General features: G+C 49.9%; 1 protein-coding gene across 1 annotated transcript in view; it reads left to right on the forward strand.

Moving 5' to 3' along the window:
- TGM4 (transglutaminase 4) overlaps positions 1-16,873 on the forward strand; it is a 36,951-nt gene that overhangs the window by 19,439 nt on the left and 639 nt on the right. The window contains exons 3-15 of the mRNA XM_075143201.1: positions 1,144-1,393; positions 7,103-7,282; positions 7,426-7,532; positions 7,842-7,971; positions 8,610-8,728; positions 10,138-10,245; positions 10,789-10,963; positions 11,483-11,621; positions 11,881-11,984; positions 12,813-13,064; positions 14,150-14,497; positions 15,849-16,018; positions 16,536-16,672. Coding sequence (XP_074999302.1) covers positions 1,144-1,393; positions 7,103-7,282; positions 7,426-7,532; positions 7,842-7,971; positions 8,610-8,728; positions 10,138-10,245; positions 10,789-10,963; positions 11,483-11,621; positions 11,881-11,984; positions 12,813-13,064; positions 14,150-14,497; positions 15,849-16,018; positions 16,536-16,672 — 2,219 coding nt within the window. The remainder of the gene's footprint in view (positions 1-1,143; positions 1,394-7,102; positions 7,283-7,425; positions 7,533-7,841; positions 7,972-8,609; positions 8,729-10,137; positions 10,246-10,788; positions 10,964-11,482; positions 11,622-11,880; positions 11,985-12,812; positions 13,065-14,149; positions 14,498-15,848; positions 16,019-16,535; positions 16,673-16,873) is intronic.

The raw sequence follows: 16,873 nt of genomic DNA on the forward strand, positions 1-16,873 counted from the left end.
CGTACTTGCCAGGACATTGTCTGCTGCTGAATGGTGAGTGATGCTCAGTCTGCTAAGAATGTTGGCAGATCAGATGTTCATACAGATGTCCTGCAAGATTATAGATGTGTACTGAACCCTTGGTACCCTGGGATGCGCTAGTCATGCTTTCAAGTAAGGTCACCCAATGTACACCTGCCAGCAAGCAGTGACATGCCCTAAGGGTGGGATCTGCTAACTCAGCACCTAGCTTGCACAGACATTTCCTAAAGTACCTACCTAGCTACCTGAATTGATGGAGAAAAGTCAGTGCCTTTGAAGGCTTCACATGGAGATCTTGTTTAGGGAGATCCTACATTTAGACGCGCCAGCCTTGCAGACTGAATCCTATCTTGCTAGACCCTGGGCTGCTGCCTTGAAGGGAGGCATTAGGGGGCTGAGGCTGCTCCCACGGCTGAGCCACCTCTTCAACTTTCGGGTATTTGAGGACATGTTTGTATCTCTTTCTGGCCAATGTGCCCATGTCACTGTTGGCCTGTGCCACCAGCTCTTCCCTCCATAGGGTAGACTCATCTCTCCTCTTTAGTCACCCCGAGGACCAGGGCGGCAGTGGGGCACATTGGATCCAGCCACCTCCTGGGCAGACACCTTTGGTACAGCCATCAGCAAAGAGGAGCCAGCGAACGGCTCCTGATCCACCACGTTTCTTGCTCCTCCTGGACATGGACTGTTTTTCCTCTTTCCCACCCGGTGCTCCCACTGGGCTATCTCCCCTGGCATCCGCCTCACCCCATGGGGAGGAGGCCAGCACCAGGATCCTTGGACTTTCCAACCCACACCTGTAAATGCTAGATTTTAGCCCACAGCTTCAAGTGTTTCTGTCCCAAACGTGATGATAAAGATCTCATTAACTTCAAAGAAAGTCACACTGGTCCTAATGGGGAAATCTGTTTTCCTAAGGATTAAATGTTTGTGGGCTGCCTTGTAAAGTTAGCCCTCGAGTTGCAGTCCTGGTAACCTGGATGTTAGGGCATAGGTGCATTCTTGTTACTCATCTAGCCCATGTTTGTCAGCATTTACCAGTGAAGGGTCTGTCCACTTGTCATCTGATTGTGCAAATCCACCTTCCATGTGAGTCGGGATTTAAGTTTCGCTGTTTTTCAGGGTCTGACTATGTGCAGAGGGAGTTGTAGTCATTTTTATTTTTTTTCACGGGAACTTCCTTTCTCTAAACACCACCCCTTGGCAGTGGACCTGCTGACACCTCAGAGTGAGACACTGATAAAAAGGGCAGCCTGTCTTCCTTCTCCACACTCAGAAGCAAGTGGCAGAGGCTACTCAGGAGCTCAGAAGCTGCTGGCATCGCAGGCGCCTCGGGCCGAAACGCCGACAAGAACCATGAGCAATAACGCTGGTGAGTTTTTAACGCTCGATACAATAGCCTATGTTAGGTGTGCCGTTTGGCGGGTCTCCTGCAGGGAGGATGGCAGCTCCAGTGGAGGTGGAGGGTTTCTCACCCCTCTGACTGCTGTGGGTGACACCTTGGGGAAAGGTGTTTCGGTGCCACCGCTGCTCACGGGGGATGGGTTTGCTCTGGCTGCGCAAATTCTGGTTTGGACGGTCGGTAAACCAACTCAAAAATGCAACCCACTTTTCATCCCTTTTCATCAACCTGTAGACATCTGGCTTTATTGGTGATAATAGGAAAGAAACGCAGCTTTTCTAAACTTGTTCTGTGTCAAGGTGAAAGGAATTTCTTCCTTTCAGGCTACTTAATCGTGTAGATTATTGCTTTTTAGTGATCGCTGATACCATCTGACAGAAGTTTCAAAATAACTGAAAAGGGGATTTATTTGGACTTGAGCTCCATCCCCTGGCCGTCCATTGTCAGAAGATCCTGCACCTACCTAGAAAGGTGCCTGGGTCACTCCTCTAGCAGCTGCTGAACCACCACCACTGGCTGTGCTCCTGGGGCCAGCCCAATCCCAGGATGCCCAAAACCCCTGGGGTTTGGGGCGCAGCTGAGCAGGTGTGCGTGTGGGCTGGGTGGTGCCTGCAGTGGAGCCAGGAGCAGCTCTCCACAGCCATCATGAGGGAAAGGGTGTCCTGACACTGCTCTGAGCCCCTCCATTTCATACCTCCATACTCTGGGTGTGGATGAGCTGAAATTTTCCAGGAAGTCTTGGACAGCAGCATCTGATCTCACGTCTCTGGGATGTGAGAGAGTGTTTGCTGGAGGCTGGGTGAGGATGAGGAGTAAATGCAGGTGTCCAAGTTTTGCTCTCTCTTGCAAAACTATGGTTCTCATCACACTTCCCTCCTGTCCTTCTGAGCAGCCCTTATGACCACTGATGCCAGGCATGCTATAAACGCTCTGCTCCATATTAATGTTTTTTTAAACCCCATCACCTCATCCTCATGGAAAAAAGGCCCCAGATCCTTACCAGTGCAAGGTCCCTACTTTTGTTCTGGGGGGTCGTTGTGCTTTCAAAGCTCTGAACATCTTCCCAGGAAGGTAGCATGCAATGGGGACAGTGTAGAAGGAGCTCTAGAAGGGATAAATCATGGAACTAGGAGATAAAAATAAAAATACTGTCTTGAAATTTCTTCTAAAAAAAGGGAAAAGTTATCTGGCAGGATTTGGGTTTGCTTCTGGCCTGCCCCAGGAGCGAGCGCAGCCAGGGCTGCCTCTTGCTGCTCAAGCCTCCGTCCCATGAGCAGGCACGTTCTCGGCGCGCCCAGCTCTGCTATAAATCATTAATGCCTGCGTTGGCAAACCGCGGTGCCTGCAGGCAGCTGGGCACAACGCGTGTGGGCACCCAGCCCTGTGCCCCTGGCAGGAGGCAGAGTGGGAAGCCACGTGGAGGATGCCCGGGGAGGGCGGGCTGCGGCCAAGCCCCCTCGGATGCGGCAATGGGCGCGCCGGTGGCTCACTCCATGGCATTTCTTGGCGCAGGACACCATGCCAGCTGGATCACAGGGTATCACGGGTGTGTTTGCACAGAAGTGCAGCGTGATTGATGGGCAGTGCTTGCAAGGGCAGGTCTTTGGCACCGTGCTCTGTATTGTCAGGGCATGTTCCAAGACAGCTGTTCTCTCTGGTTTTTCTCTGTGCATCCTCACATCGGTGATGTCCAGAAACAGGGGATGAAAATGCAGTCCCTGAGTTAGGAAATTCTGGAAGGACGGATCCCCCAGGGGCCTTTCCCACAGCCATCCTATGCAATCAGCTTCCACATCCCTCCAAAGCCCTCTCACATCACCAGGGCTGTTTTCTGGTAACTTCTCAGCCCGACACCAGGTTTTCCATAAGGAACAAGGTCGAGCAGCTTTGGTCGCTGGAGATTTGTTAATGCTGAGGAAGTCTCACTTCCCCTTCATCTTTTTTGAGAGGGTTAAGCAATTTCAGCTGAATTTTTTTGACACGTACACCCCCATACACACACCCCCACACCCCCCGTTGCATAAAACATCAACCCGAGGTTGGCATCTGGCAGGCAGCAAGCAAACAAAAAGCACTTGAAAATTAAATCAGTTAATGAAAGATGATGGTCATTTTTAAGTCTATTTGCTGTACCACTGGTAACTGTTATGTAATTAAGATAAATATGTGTCGTGGTTTAACCTGGCAGGCAGCCAAATACCATGCAACCGCTTGCTCACTCTCCCCCCGCCCCCGCAGTGGGACAGGGAGAGAATCGGAAGGGTAAGAGTGAGAAAAACTCGTGGGTTGAGATAAAGACAGTTTAATAGAACAGAAAGGGGAAAATAATAATGATAATGACAGAATATACAAAATGAGCGATGCACAATGCAATTCTCACCACTCGCGCTGACTGATAACCAAGTAACGATCGCTACTTCCTGGAACATGCCTACCATTCATATACTGAGCATGACGCCACACGGTATGGAATACCCCGTTGGCCAGCTGGGCTGGCTGTCCTGGCTGTGCTCCCTCCCAACGCTTGTTTTGTCTTGGGTTTTTTTTTTCTTAAGCTGAATGTCCTTGACTAGCGGGGTACTTAGCAACAACTGAAAACATCAGTGTGTTATCAACATTCTCCTCATACTAAATCCAAGCACTAGGAACAAATTTAACTCTACCCCAGCTGAAACCAGGACAGTATGGTTTATGTAGCTACTAAGAAGAAAGAGGCAGAGGTAGTAATCTGGTGGGGATCCATGGGCGGTTAGTTCAGTTTACTCAAGGCTGCAGTCGCTGCCCAGCACAAATGCCACTGATTTCAGTCTGCCCTGGATGCAGCCCTGCCCGTGGCATCTCTCATGCCACAGCAGCTACCAGCACATTTCAGCCTCTTCAATGTTAGGGATGGCTCTTCTTGATACTCAAGTTAGCATGGTTGCCTGGTACCGTGCAAATCTGTCAAAACATTTTGTGAATTAATCCCTTCAACAATTATGCCTTTGACTTGCTAATTTTGAAGTTACCATAAGCGGTTTTAAATTTCCTGACTCTCCCATACCTTCTTCTGAATCACTCATGAGCCAAGTGCTTGAGGTATTGTTACTCCCCACTGTTTACGTAGACTTCATCCTTTAAGGATATTTAATGGGCAGGTACAAGATAGGTTAGACACTTCCAAAAAAATATAGCTGGGCCATGTTCTGGCATGCTCCGGCTTTCCCTAACACACCTGGGCAGCCTGCCAAAGCCTGACGCAATGACCCCCAAATCCCCATCTTTATTGAAAGCTGAGGGCTTTCTCTTTGCTCAGACTTTGCTCCAAGGCTTCACTCTTTGCCCAAGCGTAGCGCCGGGTTGTGCCTCTTCGAGCCCTGCTCCTACGCTGCAGCCCCAAGCCCTTTTCCCAGCCCCGCTCCCATCCGGAGTTGCAGGAGGGGAGAGCAGCCTGGGAGACGGTGATTTTACATGCTGTGTCCTACGAAATCAACTGCTGTTTTGGGAATGAATGGGAGTGGGGCACCTGGCAGGGACTCTCCCCAGAGTCCAAACCTGTGCTGAAGTCAAACAGAAAAGCACCATTGGCGTGCAGGGGGGCAGAGCGCTGCCCCCCACATTTAGCATCCCCCTAGATGGGCAGCATCTCTGCAGCGCAGCTGGCTCCCGGCCCCAGACCTTCCTTTGGTGCTTGGGTTGTAGAAGAAACGAAGTCCTTGGGGAAAAAAAAAGCTTGCAAAGATTCACATATGCAGACTTCCATAAGAGGTTGATTAATGGCACTTGTGATATTATTTGGGGCTAATTTTTGAGGGGAAAATACAAAGAATCAGAGTCCTGAAGAGTCCCATTTCCCAGGCTGATGGCATCCAGAGACACTGGGGATCTCAGCAATTGAGGGAAGTCAAATTTCAGCCCATTCGGTTCACTTCCAGCTTGGCTGTCTATGCTATGTTTTGTAAGGAGCAATTAAAGCTACTGTTAATTATTATTTGAAAACATGAAGGGTGTGTTCAATGCTAATATAAGGCTAATCTTTGACCAGAAAGAACTATCCTGAGATAAAGTCCCAACAATAAGGTTTAATTTTTAAGCTCCCGTGTGCTATCTGGGAACCACCTGGGAACATCACCTCTGAATGTGCCTTGGCAAGCAGCACTTTCTTCACCTGTCCGTATTACTACTACTACTACTGCTGCTGCTGCTGCTGCTGCTGCAACTATTACTACTACTACTATTGTTTAATACCTGCAATAACAAACAAACATTTGTAATACTCAGGGAGCTGATGCACCATGGGCTCGGCAAGGCACAGGCATGCAGCAAATAGGAGTTGCTGTCACAGCCTTGGCTTTGACAAGGTGCCACCAGCAAAGCAGCTGAGCAGATGGGGGCAAGGAGGAGAAGGCTCAGAGACGTGGCAGGACCATGGGCGCTGCCCATGGGGATGCTGTGGTGGTCAGGACCTTTGGTGGATTCCCGTGCAAGATGCTCAGGGAAGCAGAGCTGCCCCGCAGCAGCTGTGGGGGTGGGATGTGGATGCGGATGTGCTGCCCCCACTTCACTTTCGAGGGAGAAGCAAGACTTTCAGTATTGCAACAAAACTTGCAGTCGTGCCCTCTTCCTGGCCCGCGGTGGGCTGCGGAGCTGGCTCATGGCTGCTGGCCCCCCAGCCAGCTGGCAGCGTGCAAGGGCAGGCAGTGGGCCAGCAGACGTGGATTTCCAAACCAGTGAGACCCCATTCGCAACATTTTGGCTGCTGAGGAAGCACCCCAAGGGCGCATGGTGGGCAGCTGCCCATGCGCGGAGGTGGTGGGATGCTGGCTGGATGCCTGGCTGCTGGCGGGGCAGAAGTCCTCACGCTATGTCTCCTACTGCTGCTGCCTCCCTCAGGCTGCTCATTCCCCACTCACCCAGGGCCACCTCGGAGGTCAGACATCCCTCAGACTCCCTGGGTGGTGAGGGAGGGAGGCAGAGGCACGCCACAACAAGCCGGAGCCAAATAGTCGGAGGGTGAGGCAGGTGCTTATCCTTGCTCCGGGTGGATTGCTGCATGCATGCTCACCACGACCAGCCTCTGTAACCCATCCCAGCAATATGACTCTCTATATACCTCTATATACCTTAGTATATACATATACTAAGTATTTACATTATTATATTATATTATATTATTAACACACTATTATATAATATAATAAATATAATATAATAAATATAATATAATATATTATTAATTAATAATAATATAATAATTATATTAATTAATATAACATAATATAGTATTATATTATATCATATCATATATCATATTCTTTTTATTTTATTTTATTTTATTTTATTAATAATACACATATATTATATTATTGTTATGCTATATTATGTTATATTATGTTACATTATGTTACATTATATTATACAATAGGATATGATACTATTTTTTTTTTATATATATATATATATACCATCTGTTATAACTGATACGTAACTAATATATAACATCTGGTATAACATAACTGTTACACCGTCCATTAGCTTTGGTGATCCTTGGTGTGATTCCTTGTGCTAGACCACTGGACACTTAGATGTTTTTATGACCCACAGGGCTCCATTAAGAAGAGGAAAACTGTTTTTACTGACCAATTTTCCATCAACTCCCTTTTCTTTTTTCTTTCTCCGTCTCTGCTAATGGCTTTCCAGGGACCGATCTGAAGGTCACTGGGATTGACTTTCTCAAGAGCCAGAACTCCCACCTGCACCACACAGATGCGTACAACATCAAGAACCTGGTGGTGCGGCGCGGGCAGGCCTTTCAGCTCCAGCTCAGCTTCAGCAGGGAGCTGAAGGCTGCCGACAAGCTGGCGCTGCGTTTCGGCATCGGTAAGCGGGTCCCCCCTCCGCGGCCGTCGGGCAAAGCGGGAGAGCCCCGGCAGCCTCCGGCTGCCTGTTCCTGCCGCCCGGCACTGCGCGGTCATTTTTGACCCGTGCAAGCCTCCAGTGTCTCGTGTTGGGTGTGCTTCCAGGTGAAAAGCCAATGAAAATCAGAGGGACCCTGCTGTCACTGAAACCGAAGCAGGAGCAGGACTTCAGCGGGTGGCAAATCTCCATCGTCAAGAACAGCGGCAAAGAGGTAGAACCCACGGGCCATGCTCCCACACGGGACAACGGTGGAGGGCAGCAACACTGAGCCTGTTGGGAGCCATAGAGCAAATCCTCATACCCCTGTCCTGCTTTCCCTTAGCCCTGTAATTTTCGGTGGGCAGCAGCCTTGCCCTGTTTAATTCATTGCTCCCCCACTGTGCATGCAGGATGCGCCCCATCCCTCTTCCCCCACACGCATCCCCGTGGCCACCGCCTTCGGTGCTCGTGCTGTACTTGTGCTGTGCCTCTGGCCATGGTGGAGGGTCCGTCATGCCGTCTCTCCTTGTCGCCTCCCCAGTGCCTGCTGTCTGTCACCAGCTCGCCCAGGGCCCCGGTGGGAAAATACACCCTGAACGTGAAGACTGGGACTAACATTTACAAGCCCGAAAACGATGCTGTCTACCTTTTGTTCAATCCTTGGTGCGAAGGTGAGTGGTCCCACAACCAGGGGTGATAATTACTGCTCCCAGGGATTGTCCTCACATTTTTCCTCCTCTCTTTCCCACATACATTGCTTTTTCTCCCTAAAACACCACAAGCAGCATCCTCATGGAGCCAGCGGGAAGCTGGGCAATAGCAATGAGCCAGCTCCTCTCTGGGGAGGCCCTGATGCCGGGTTAAGGGGCATCTCTCTGCCACCTCTGTTTGCACCTCTGTGTCACCCCTCGCTGTTTCCCCGATCCACTGCAAAGGTTAACTGAGATGACTGGGTTGGCTTAGAATTCAGATAAAAAAAAATAATCAGACAAAAAAACGTGTGTTGTTGGTTGGCATCTGTCCCCCAGTTCTCTCTGCTGTCTACCCAGTCTGCTAAAGTGTTTGTTCAAAAAGAAGCATTTCACTAAAATGAAATAGTGGTCATATAGCAACAGACCTACAGGAGTAAAATAAAGCTTAGTCTTCCAGCAAATTCTTCCATGATAGGAAAAAAAATGAGTGCTGCATGGTCATCATTTGGTGTGATTGTTACAGACCATCAGCTCCCCCAGTTTAGCTTTCCAAGGAAAACTTCGTATAGTGTGTATAGGTGCAAACCACCTAACATCTGAGGGTTTGTTTGTTCCAGCTGATGTCGTCTTCATGGCCGACGAGGCGCAGAGAAAGGAGTACGTGCTCAACGATACAGGCTACATCTATGTTGGGTCTGCATACAACATATACAATAGACCCTGGAATTTCGGGCAGGTAAAACACAGCTGTCTTGTCAGCGTTATTACCCTTATTCGCTCTTTCTCCCTTAGGCGTTTGTTTCAATGAATCAGATCTAAAAACAGTTTAAGACCATGAGTAGCTCAAAGCACTTGAATAATCCTGCCAGCTTCACTGGGAGGGGTCACCTGCTTAGAGTAATCTGCGTACTTAAGTGTTTTCCCCAGCCACAGCTTTAGAATGGGGTTTAATGGCGCGTTTATAATCAGATCACGAGACCCCTGGCAAAGGACATGGAAATCGGGGATGGAGCATTTCTGGTTGAAAAGATTCCCGTAAGGAGTCCTCCCTGCTCTCATGCAACACAGCAGCTGTTGGTAAGCAGCTTGTGAGCTGCGGAGAGGGCTGACGGGGGAAAAACCATCTGATTATTTACCTATTGCATCATGATCAGGAAAAAATAGGGGAAAGGCACTGGCACAGGTTGTCATCGTTCAAGTAGTGCCTTCACCGACTACGAGGTGAATTGGGTGCAGGACACAATCAACCCACCTTCTCAGGAAGGGTATTCCTCCTCGCTGCCCCTGAGATAATTCCAGTGAAGTGGAACTTGCTCAGGCTAGAGGTAGGAGGTGGATGCCAGAGCAGGTTTATTTGCACCCTGTAGAAAGCCCACAGGGAGCCAAACGGAGAATCCTGCACTATCCAGGCAGACTTCCCCACAAAAATATGTTGGAATCTGATTTTTTTGTTTGTTTTCTTTTTTGTTTTTAGTCTGCAATTTCAAGCTGCAAGATATAGATAGCCCAGCAAAAGTGCTCATGCTGATGCCTTTTCCATGAAGGGGCCAAAGGGCATTGTCCATAGGGCTGTTCCTATTCTAATATTTATTCTGCCATTAAGCAACAAGAATTGATATTCTGCCAAGCTTTGTTGGATCGGATGTTTGACATCTCTGTGAATTGTACCTCAGGGAGCTTTATCAGCAATTGCTAATTAGGAATCTTTTGCTGTAATAATCTGCGTTTATGTACCTTTTTTTTTTCCCCAGAGTTCATTTTGTACTTATGTCAATAGACTGAGTATCTGTAGCACTCTTAAGTTTTCATTACTCCTGTGAGTAATTTGCAGGGCAGCAGGGAGATGACGTAGGTGACTTAGGACCACTCACAGGGGTAAAGGTTGCTGCGTCAGGTTCCAACTGTCTTTGCAAGACACATGAGACAAGCTTTTGTCTTCCAAGGTGGGTTTTCATTTAAGCCCTTCTTTGGAGAGAACAGCTTTGGGAAGCCCTATAGGCTCGAGAATTCAGTATCATAAGGAAGTGTAGAAATTAGGACTAGTCAGACAGTTTCCTCCAAGTACTTAGATAGACTTCGTAGTGTTTGAGCAAATTCTTTTTTAGAGCGGCTTATAAAAATGTCTCCACTTTCTCTCCAAAACAGTTTGAGGAATTCGTCTTGGATGCCTGCATGTATCTGCTGGACAAAAGTAAACTCAAGCTGAGCAATAGAAGGGATCCTATGTTTGTGTCCAGAGCCATGTCTGCTTTGGTATGCCTCTCTCGGAGAAGTGCTTTGCCCCTCCAGCTTTCCCTCCTCCTTACTTGCTCTTCTTTCCCTGGGGCCTTGAACACCATTTCAGGATGCATCTTTGGGAAACCACAAGGCAAGAGGCAGAGGCATTTTGGGTGGAGGCAAGAGGGGAGCGAAATACAGCATCTCCCCATCTCCAAAGCTTGCAGCTGCCCCAGTGGTTGTCCTTCTGCAGCAGCTGCGTTGGCAGGGCCAACACAAGGGTTGTGTTTCAGGGGGCAACTGCTGTCTGTGGTGGGACCCTTCTTGAAGCCCTGGGGTTTAAGATACAAGATGCAGAGTGCATTTCGGCTGCCCCAAGCAGCGGTGCCACCTTCCTCTAGATATCCAGGTGGAGGGTTTCCAACCAGGGGAGCCCCCAGCCAGCACCAGCAGCCTCGCTGGGTGCCACAGGGCTGTGGAGCACCTGGGGAGCCACAGGGTGGGCAGAGACCCTGAGGTCTGAGCCTCATTCAGCCTCATCCCCGTATTTTCCTCCTTTGTGTGTGTGTGTGGCCACAGGTTAACGCCAATGATGACAGCGGTGTCCTGCGGGGGGACTGGTCAGGGAATTACAGCAACGGGACCTCCCCTTTGGATTGGATTGGGAGCGTCTCAATTTTGCAGAAGTATTACAAAACAAAGAAGCCGGTCTCTTATGGTCAATGTTGGGTCTTCTCAGGAGTCCTCACTACAGGTAAACAGTGAACTGTCTCCGTTCTCTGATATCCTAATTACTGTGCTAGTAAGCCGAATTACCATGCCTCTGAGCGCTGGAGGTGGCAGAGTCTGTCATGTAAGGAGAGGTTGAGGGAGCTGGGACTGCTCAGCCTGGAGAAGAGAAGGCTTAGGGGGTCTTATCCATGTGTATAAATACCCGACGGGAGGGAGCGAGGGAAACAGAGCCAGGCTCTTCTCAGTGGTGCCCAGCGACAGGACCAGAGGTGATGGGCACAACCTGAAACACGGGAGGTTCTGTCTGAACCTGGGAAAAAAGCTTTTTTCACGGTAAGGGTGACAGAACACTGGCACAGGTTGCCCAGAGAGATTGTAGAGTCTCCATCCTTGGAGATAATCAAAAGCTGTCTGGACACAGTCTTGGGCACCTGCTCTAGAGGACCCTGGGTGGGCAGAGGGGTCAGACGAGATGATCCCCAGAGGCACCCACCAACCTGAGTGATTTTGTGACCCTGTGTTTTGTCTGTCTGTGCTGCAGTCATGCGCTGCTTGGGGATCCCGTGCCGCTGCGTGAGTAACTTCAACTCGGCACACGATACAGAGGAGAACCTGAGAATTGACATTTACCTGAACGAATTCGGAGAAAAGCTAAACTCGATATCCTTCGACTCTATCTGGTACTGCCAAGGGGGGGCTAACACCTCCTACCCCCCGCGCCGCCCCACAGCATCGTGTTTCCCAGCCCCAACAGCCTTTCCTTTGAGAATTTCCCTACTGCTTCGGGTTTGCTGCCCGAGGAAGAGAAAGCCTGGAGTTTCACAGGGTTACATGCAAATCCCCATTAAACCTGCCCTTACTTAAGGATTAAGAGAAGAGATCGTGACTCTTCTGGCTGTAACAGCTCACTCCTTTTCTTTCCAACCCAAATGCACGCAGGAACTTCCACGTGTGGAACGACGCCTGGATGAAGCGGACAGACCTGCCAGCAGGGTTTGACGGCTGGCAGGCAATCGATTCAACCCCTCAGGAGCAAAGTCAAGGTAGGATTCGCCTAGAAAGGCTCTTCTGCAACTCCCAAGGGAGGCACGGACATTTCGTATGAAAACCACGGTCCCCAGTCAGCAAAGCACGTACTCCCCATGCACATCTTTACACACTTGGGCAGTGACATCCTAAAGCCAGAGGTCTCACTCCTGCCGACTCAGCCCGGGATGGGAGTAACAGCATTTCTTGGCAGGCAGAAAACCAACCTTGTAGGATGCTGTGGGGACATGAATGTCATTTCAGAGGTTAGAGCGCACAGCTGGAAATCGGAACTAATTTCTCTTTCCACCATCCTCTGGTTTCTTTGGTGAAGTAGAAGACTCAAAGCAGTCTGTAATAAGAGGTGCCACAGCTTTCCCCAGTAAAGATGCTTTCTGTAGAACTTTCCTGAGGAAGTCATGGGTCCGTTCATTGGTGAATGAGAGGAGTGACTGCCAAAATAGGTGACTACCCTCCCTGCACAGATGCAGGGAGTTTGGAGGCAGGAAAGAAAACATTAATCCTCAAGGCTGTGCAGAAAGTGGGGTATTGCCAGGAGGTCAAACACAGCTGGCTGGACCCGGTTGACTCCATCACCGAGCCATGACTTTCAAAATTATTTAAGTGAGGGGAAACACATAAAAGCTCTTACCAGACCTTGGTCATCTATAAAAAAGCCCAAACAAATATGGGATAAATGAGGGCTTTTGGAGTTCATCACTGAGGAATATTTACTACTAAGAGTCAACTACCATGGCCACAGATTCCTGCTTGGGAAGGTGGAACAAAAATTGGAGGGTCTGCTCATATTTGGAAAAGCAAATGGTGTTGAATCTGCTTTCTAGGTATTTTCCAGTGTGGTCCATGCCCGCTGAAGGCTATCCGAGAGGGGGATGTGTATTTGCCCTTCGACAGCAAGTTTGTGTATGCGGAAGTGAATGCTGACAAAGTCTACTGGCTCGTCAAGAAGGTGAACGGCAAGGATAAGTACATCAGGATTAGCACGGAGAGCCAAGGCATCGGCGTGAACATAAGCACAAAAGCCGTGGGGCAGGACAAGCGGGAAGACATCACCGCGCAGTACAAGTACCCTGAAGGTGACTGCCCCCATCCTCTAAAGTAGTGCCAAAGAGGAGACCCCTGGCCGTGTAGATCACCCCGCAATGCATGTTTTCTCCAGCAGAAAACTGCAGGGGTAGCTGCAGTGGCAAACCCCGTGTAAGGCTTGGAGACCTGGGGGAGGCAGTGCTGCTTCTGGGCATCTTCATGCCCACAGGGACGGCTACGGGCTGCTCTTTAGAGATGGGTGCGAGCAAACTTGCAGGCTGTGAAAGAAATGGGCTGAGTGACCAACATAGTGATCGGACTCACCGTTGCTTCATTTCTTCGTTCTTCTTCTTTTTGTCTTTCCATTCCCCAGACCATATTAGAAACAAAAAAAACCCCACATTCCCTCCCCACAGTTCTCAGATGCGGCCATGTTGTGCTAGACTGTTAAACCCTTCCCAGTGAGGACTGGGAAGATCTTAGGCTGCAAAATTTAAGAGCATCCACCCTCTAAAAGTGTCTCCTTCAGGAAATTCTTCCAGTGCAAAATGCTACAGTTAGAATCGTAGAATCGTTTAGGTTGGAAAAGACCTTTCAGATCATCAAGTCCAACCATTAACCTAACACTGCCAAGTCCACCACTAACCCATGTCCCTAAGCACCACATTTACACGTCTTGTAAATACCTCCAGGGATGGTGACTCAACCACTTCTCTGGGCAGGCTGTTCCAAGGCTTGACAACCCTTGCGGTGACGAAATTTTTCCTAACAGCCAATCTAAACCTCCCCTGGCGCAGCTTGAGGCCATTTCCTCTCGTCCTATTGCTAGTTACTTGGGAGAAGAGACCAACACCCACCTCACTACAACCTCCTTTCAGGTAGTTGCAGAGAGCGATAAGGTCTCCCCTGACCCTCCTTTTCTCCAGGCTAAACAACCCCAGTTCCCTCAACTGCTCCTCATAAGACTTGTTCTTAGTTAGATCCTATGGCAGTGTAAACCAAGGGGTCTCCTGAGCAGAGGCTGGAGGTGCCCTGACATCCTCTCTGCTCAGCAGGAGAAACATAAATAAAGGGAAGGTGGCTCTGGGTGAGGAGACTGAGATACAGCTATCACGCATCTGTTTTCTTCATCCAGGCTCTGAAGAGGAAAGGAAGGCCATGCAGAAAGCTTCCTCCTTCATACGCCCTTCAGGAATAGTACCTCGTGCACGCTTCGCTTCAACCGTGCCCATGGATGCCGTGATCTCTGAGCATGAGGTCCTGCATGAGACAGTCTCCAAGACTGGGCTCCAGCTTGAGATAACCAATAAAGAAGCTTTGTATCCTGGCAATCCCCTTGAATTGGCCATCACAGTGAAGATCTCTACTCCTGGGAGCTGGACCATCAACCTTACTGGCTCCTGCCAGCTGCAGTCCTATACTGGGAAAGTTGAGGCCAGCCTTGGATATATCAAGGAGACCGTCAAGCTTGAAGGCAAATCTGGTAGGCACGGAAAGCTTGCTGTGTTCTATGGGCTATATTTACTGTGGCAGTCTGGGGTTGCACTCGAGCGGGTTCATAATAGCTCCACTATAGGTCAGTGCATGGCTCTGTACGGCATGAAGAGCAGAAATTGCCTGCCTGCTACCTACCTCTCTTGTTACTGCATTTGGGAGTCTCAGTTAGAAACTGGCATCCCACCGTAGCGGGGACCAAAATGTGAAGGCGCTGTCCCTGCTGCAGCTTCAACAAGATGGCTAGACATACATCAGTGCGGGCAGACAGATGTTTTCACGGTGCGAGTGAGGTGTGCTGGAGCATCTCCCTCCCGTCCTCCCCATGTAGGCATCAAAGATGCCACCACAGGCTTCAGGTGCATCCGTATGGGTTAGATCTCTCACAGGATTTAGATGGCTGGAAATACCAGCCTTTTTTTGTTCTTGTGCTTGCCATTCTAATGTTGATCAGCTGGTGGTGATACTGGTGAGTGTTACTTTCTGAACTCTTCACCCAAGCACATTTCAACCTCATGGCTGCCTGCCTGGCTGATCCCCAGAGCTGTTTGGTGTTCATTGTGTATCTTTGAGCGACCTGGGTTGCATTTATGATCCCCAGCAATGTGACTGAAATTTGCTAAACGAGAGACTAACGAGTGATGAATAATTGACAGCATTTGCTCACTCCAAGCGTGAGTCACTCTCACAAAAAAAAATAATCTTTGCTGCTGGTGTTTGCTGAATGTTTTCACACGTACACTGTGGCTGTCAAAATGCAGCAGGGTAGGACACAAAGGTAGCTACATACATTTAGAGATAAGGACAGGCATTTTTTTTTTGATTCCCAGAAGCCAGGAAGTCTTGCGGCTAAAGCAATGTTCAGGCTCCAGTGCTGCTGACTCCAGGGCTTTTCCAAGCCACTGGCAGTTTGTCCAGGCAATTAAAGATAAAATCTGAAGTGAAAGGAAAGCCGCTAATTTTATAGCAAGCAGTGTCTCAGAGAAACGCCAGGGGACACAGGCTTAAATGTACCCAACCTCACCCTCTCTGCCTCCTCCTGAGTGCCAGGGCAGCCAGGGACAAGGGCTGCCGAGGCACTGGATGTGAGCCCAAGCCAGCGCTCGGCTTAGCGGGGAGATGGTGTGGGCTCAGCCGCCTTTCCTATGGGCTGCATGTGCCGGGTACCACCCGCCCAGCCGGGGCTTCCCCCCGAGGGGCTCCTGGGTTAGGCCAAAAGCAGGGTGGTCTCACCAAATGCGCCTCATCCCACGCCCCGGGGCACCGGCCACCAGAGCCGACTTTGCCACCCAATTCCTGGGCGTGTGATGAAGCACCGAGTTGTGTTTTCTTTCCCGCAGAGACGCAGGTCCCTCTGAAAATTGCGACGGATGCGTACATGAAGACGCTGGCCTCAGTGGAAGACGAAGTGCTTATCCACATCACCGCCATTGCCGAGGTCCAGGGGACGGATGACAAACTCACCAAGGAGACGACAATGAGCTTCGAGTACCCCCCCATCACGGTCCAGGTGAGGCAGCCGCCAGCCCAGCTCCTTGGGGACGAGGGTTAAGCCCCTGCTCACTGTAACACCAACGTGGTGTCAGCATTCCCGGGGGATCTTCCAAACAGATCCCAGGAGGATCTGCCTCCTGGGATGCTCAGTCCTCAGCATTTTATTTGGCTATTCAACCTTTATTTGAAGGTTGAAAGCCGCCATGAAATGAAGATTTTATTGCCCCATCTAAAATGGGCAGGCAGGGGCTGCTGGAGGGAAGGGAATGGAAGAGGACAGTTTGTATGGGGCTCATCTCCGACCCCACAGCTCTACCTCCTGAAGGAAAAACGTGTCGAGAAAACTGAGGGAAAAGCTGGGAAAACAGCCGGTGGGGCAGAGCACACAGCACCGCGGGAGGGTGGGGAGGATATGAGGGGGTTGACCCCCACCATGCTGGTGGTGAGGAGCAAACCTGCAGCAGCTCCAGCACCTTTATTAACCCTCTGATCCCTCGTATTTGGGTTTGTTTCTCTCTTTCCTCCTCTGCCAGATGCCAGAAATGGCCAAACTGAACAAGGAGTTCTCCTGTGCCTTCATCTTCAAGAACAAGCTGAACGTGCCCCTGGACAACTGCAAGCTGCTGGTGGAGGGCTTGGGCATATTTAAGATGGCAGAGTTTGATGAGGGGTAAGGAGATGAGCCCAGTATGAAATGAGCGTGGCAGGACTCTACTTTGTTTCTTTTTTTTTTTAATTTCCCTTGAAGAAGCGGTTATTTGGAGTAACAGGGCCCTTTGCAAGCTATGTTCGAAACCACGCCACGTTTGGGCGCAGTGCACGCAGCAGAAAGACCCACACGGAGGTTGGCGTGCTCAGGGCATTTGAGCAC

This window comes from Calonectris borealis, chromosome 2, assembly GCF_964195595.1.
Source record: "Calonectris borealis chromosome 2, bCalBor7.hap1.2, whole genome shotgun sequence".
NCBI lineage: Eukaryota > Metazoa > Chordata > Aves > Procellariiformes > Procellariidae > Calonectris > Calonectris borealis.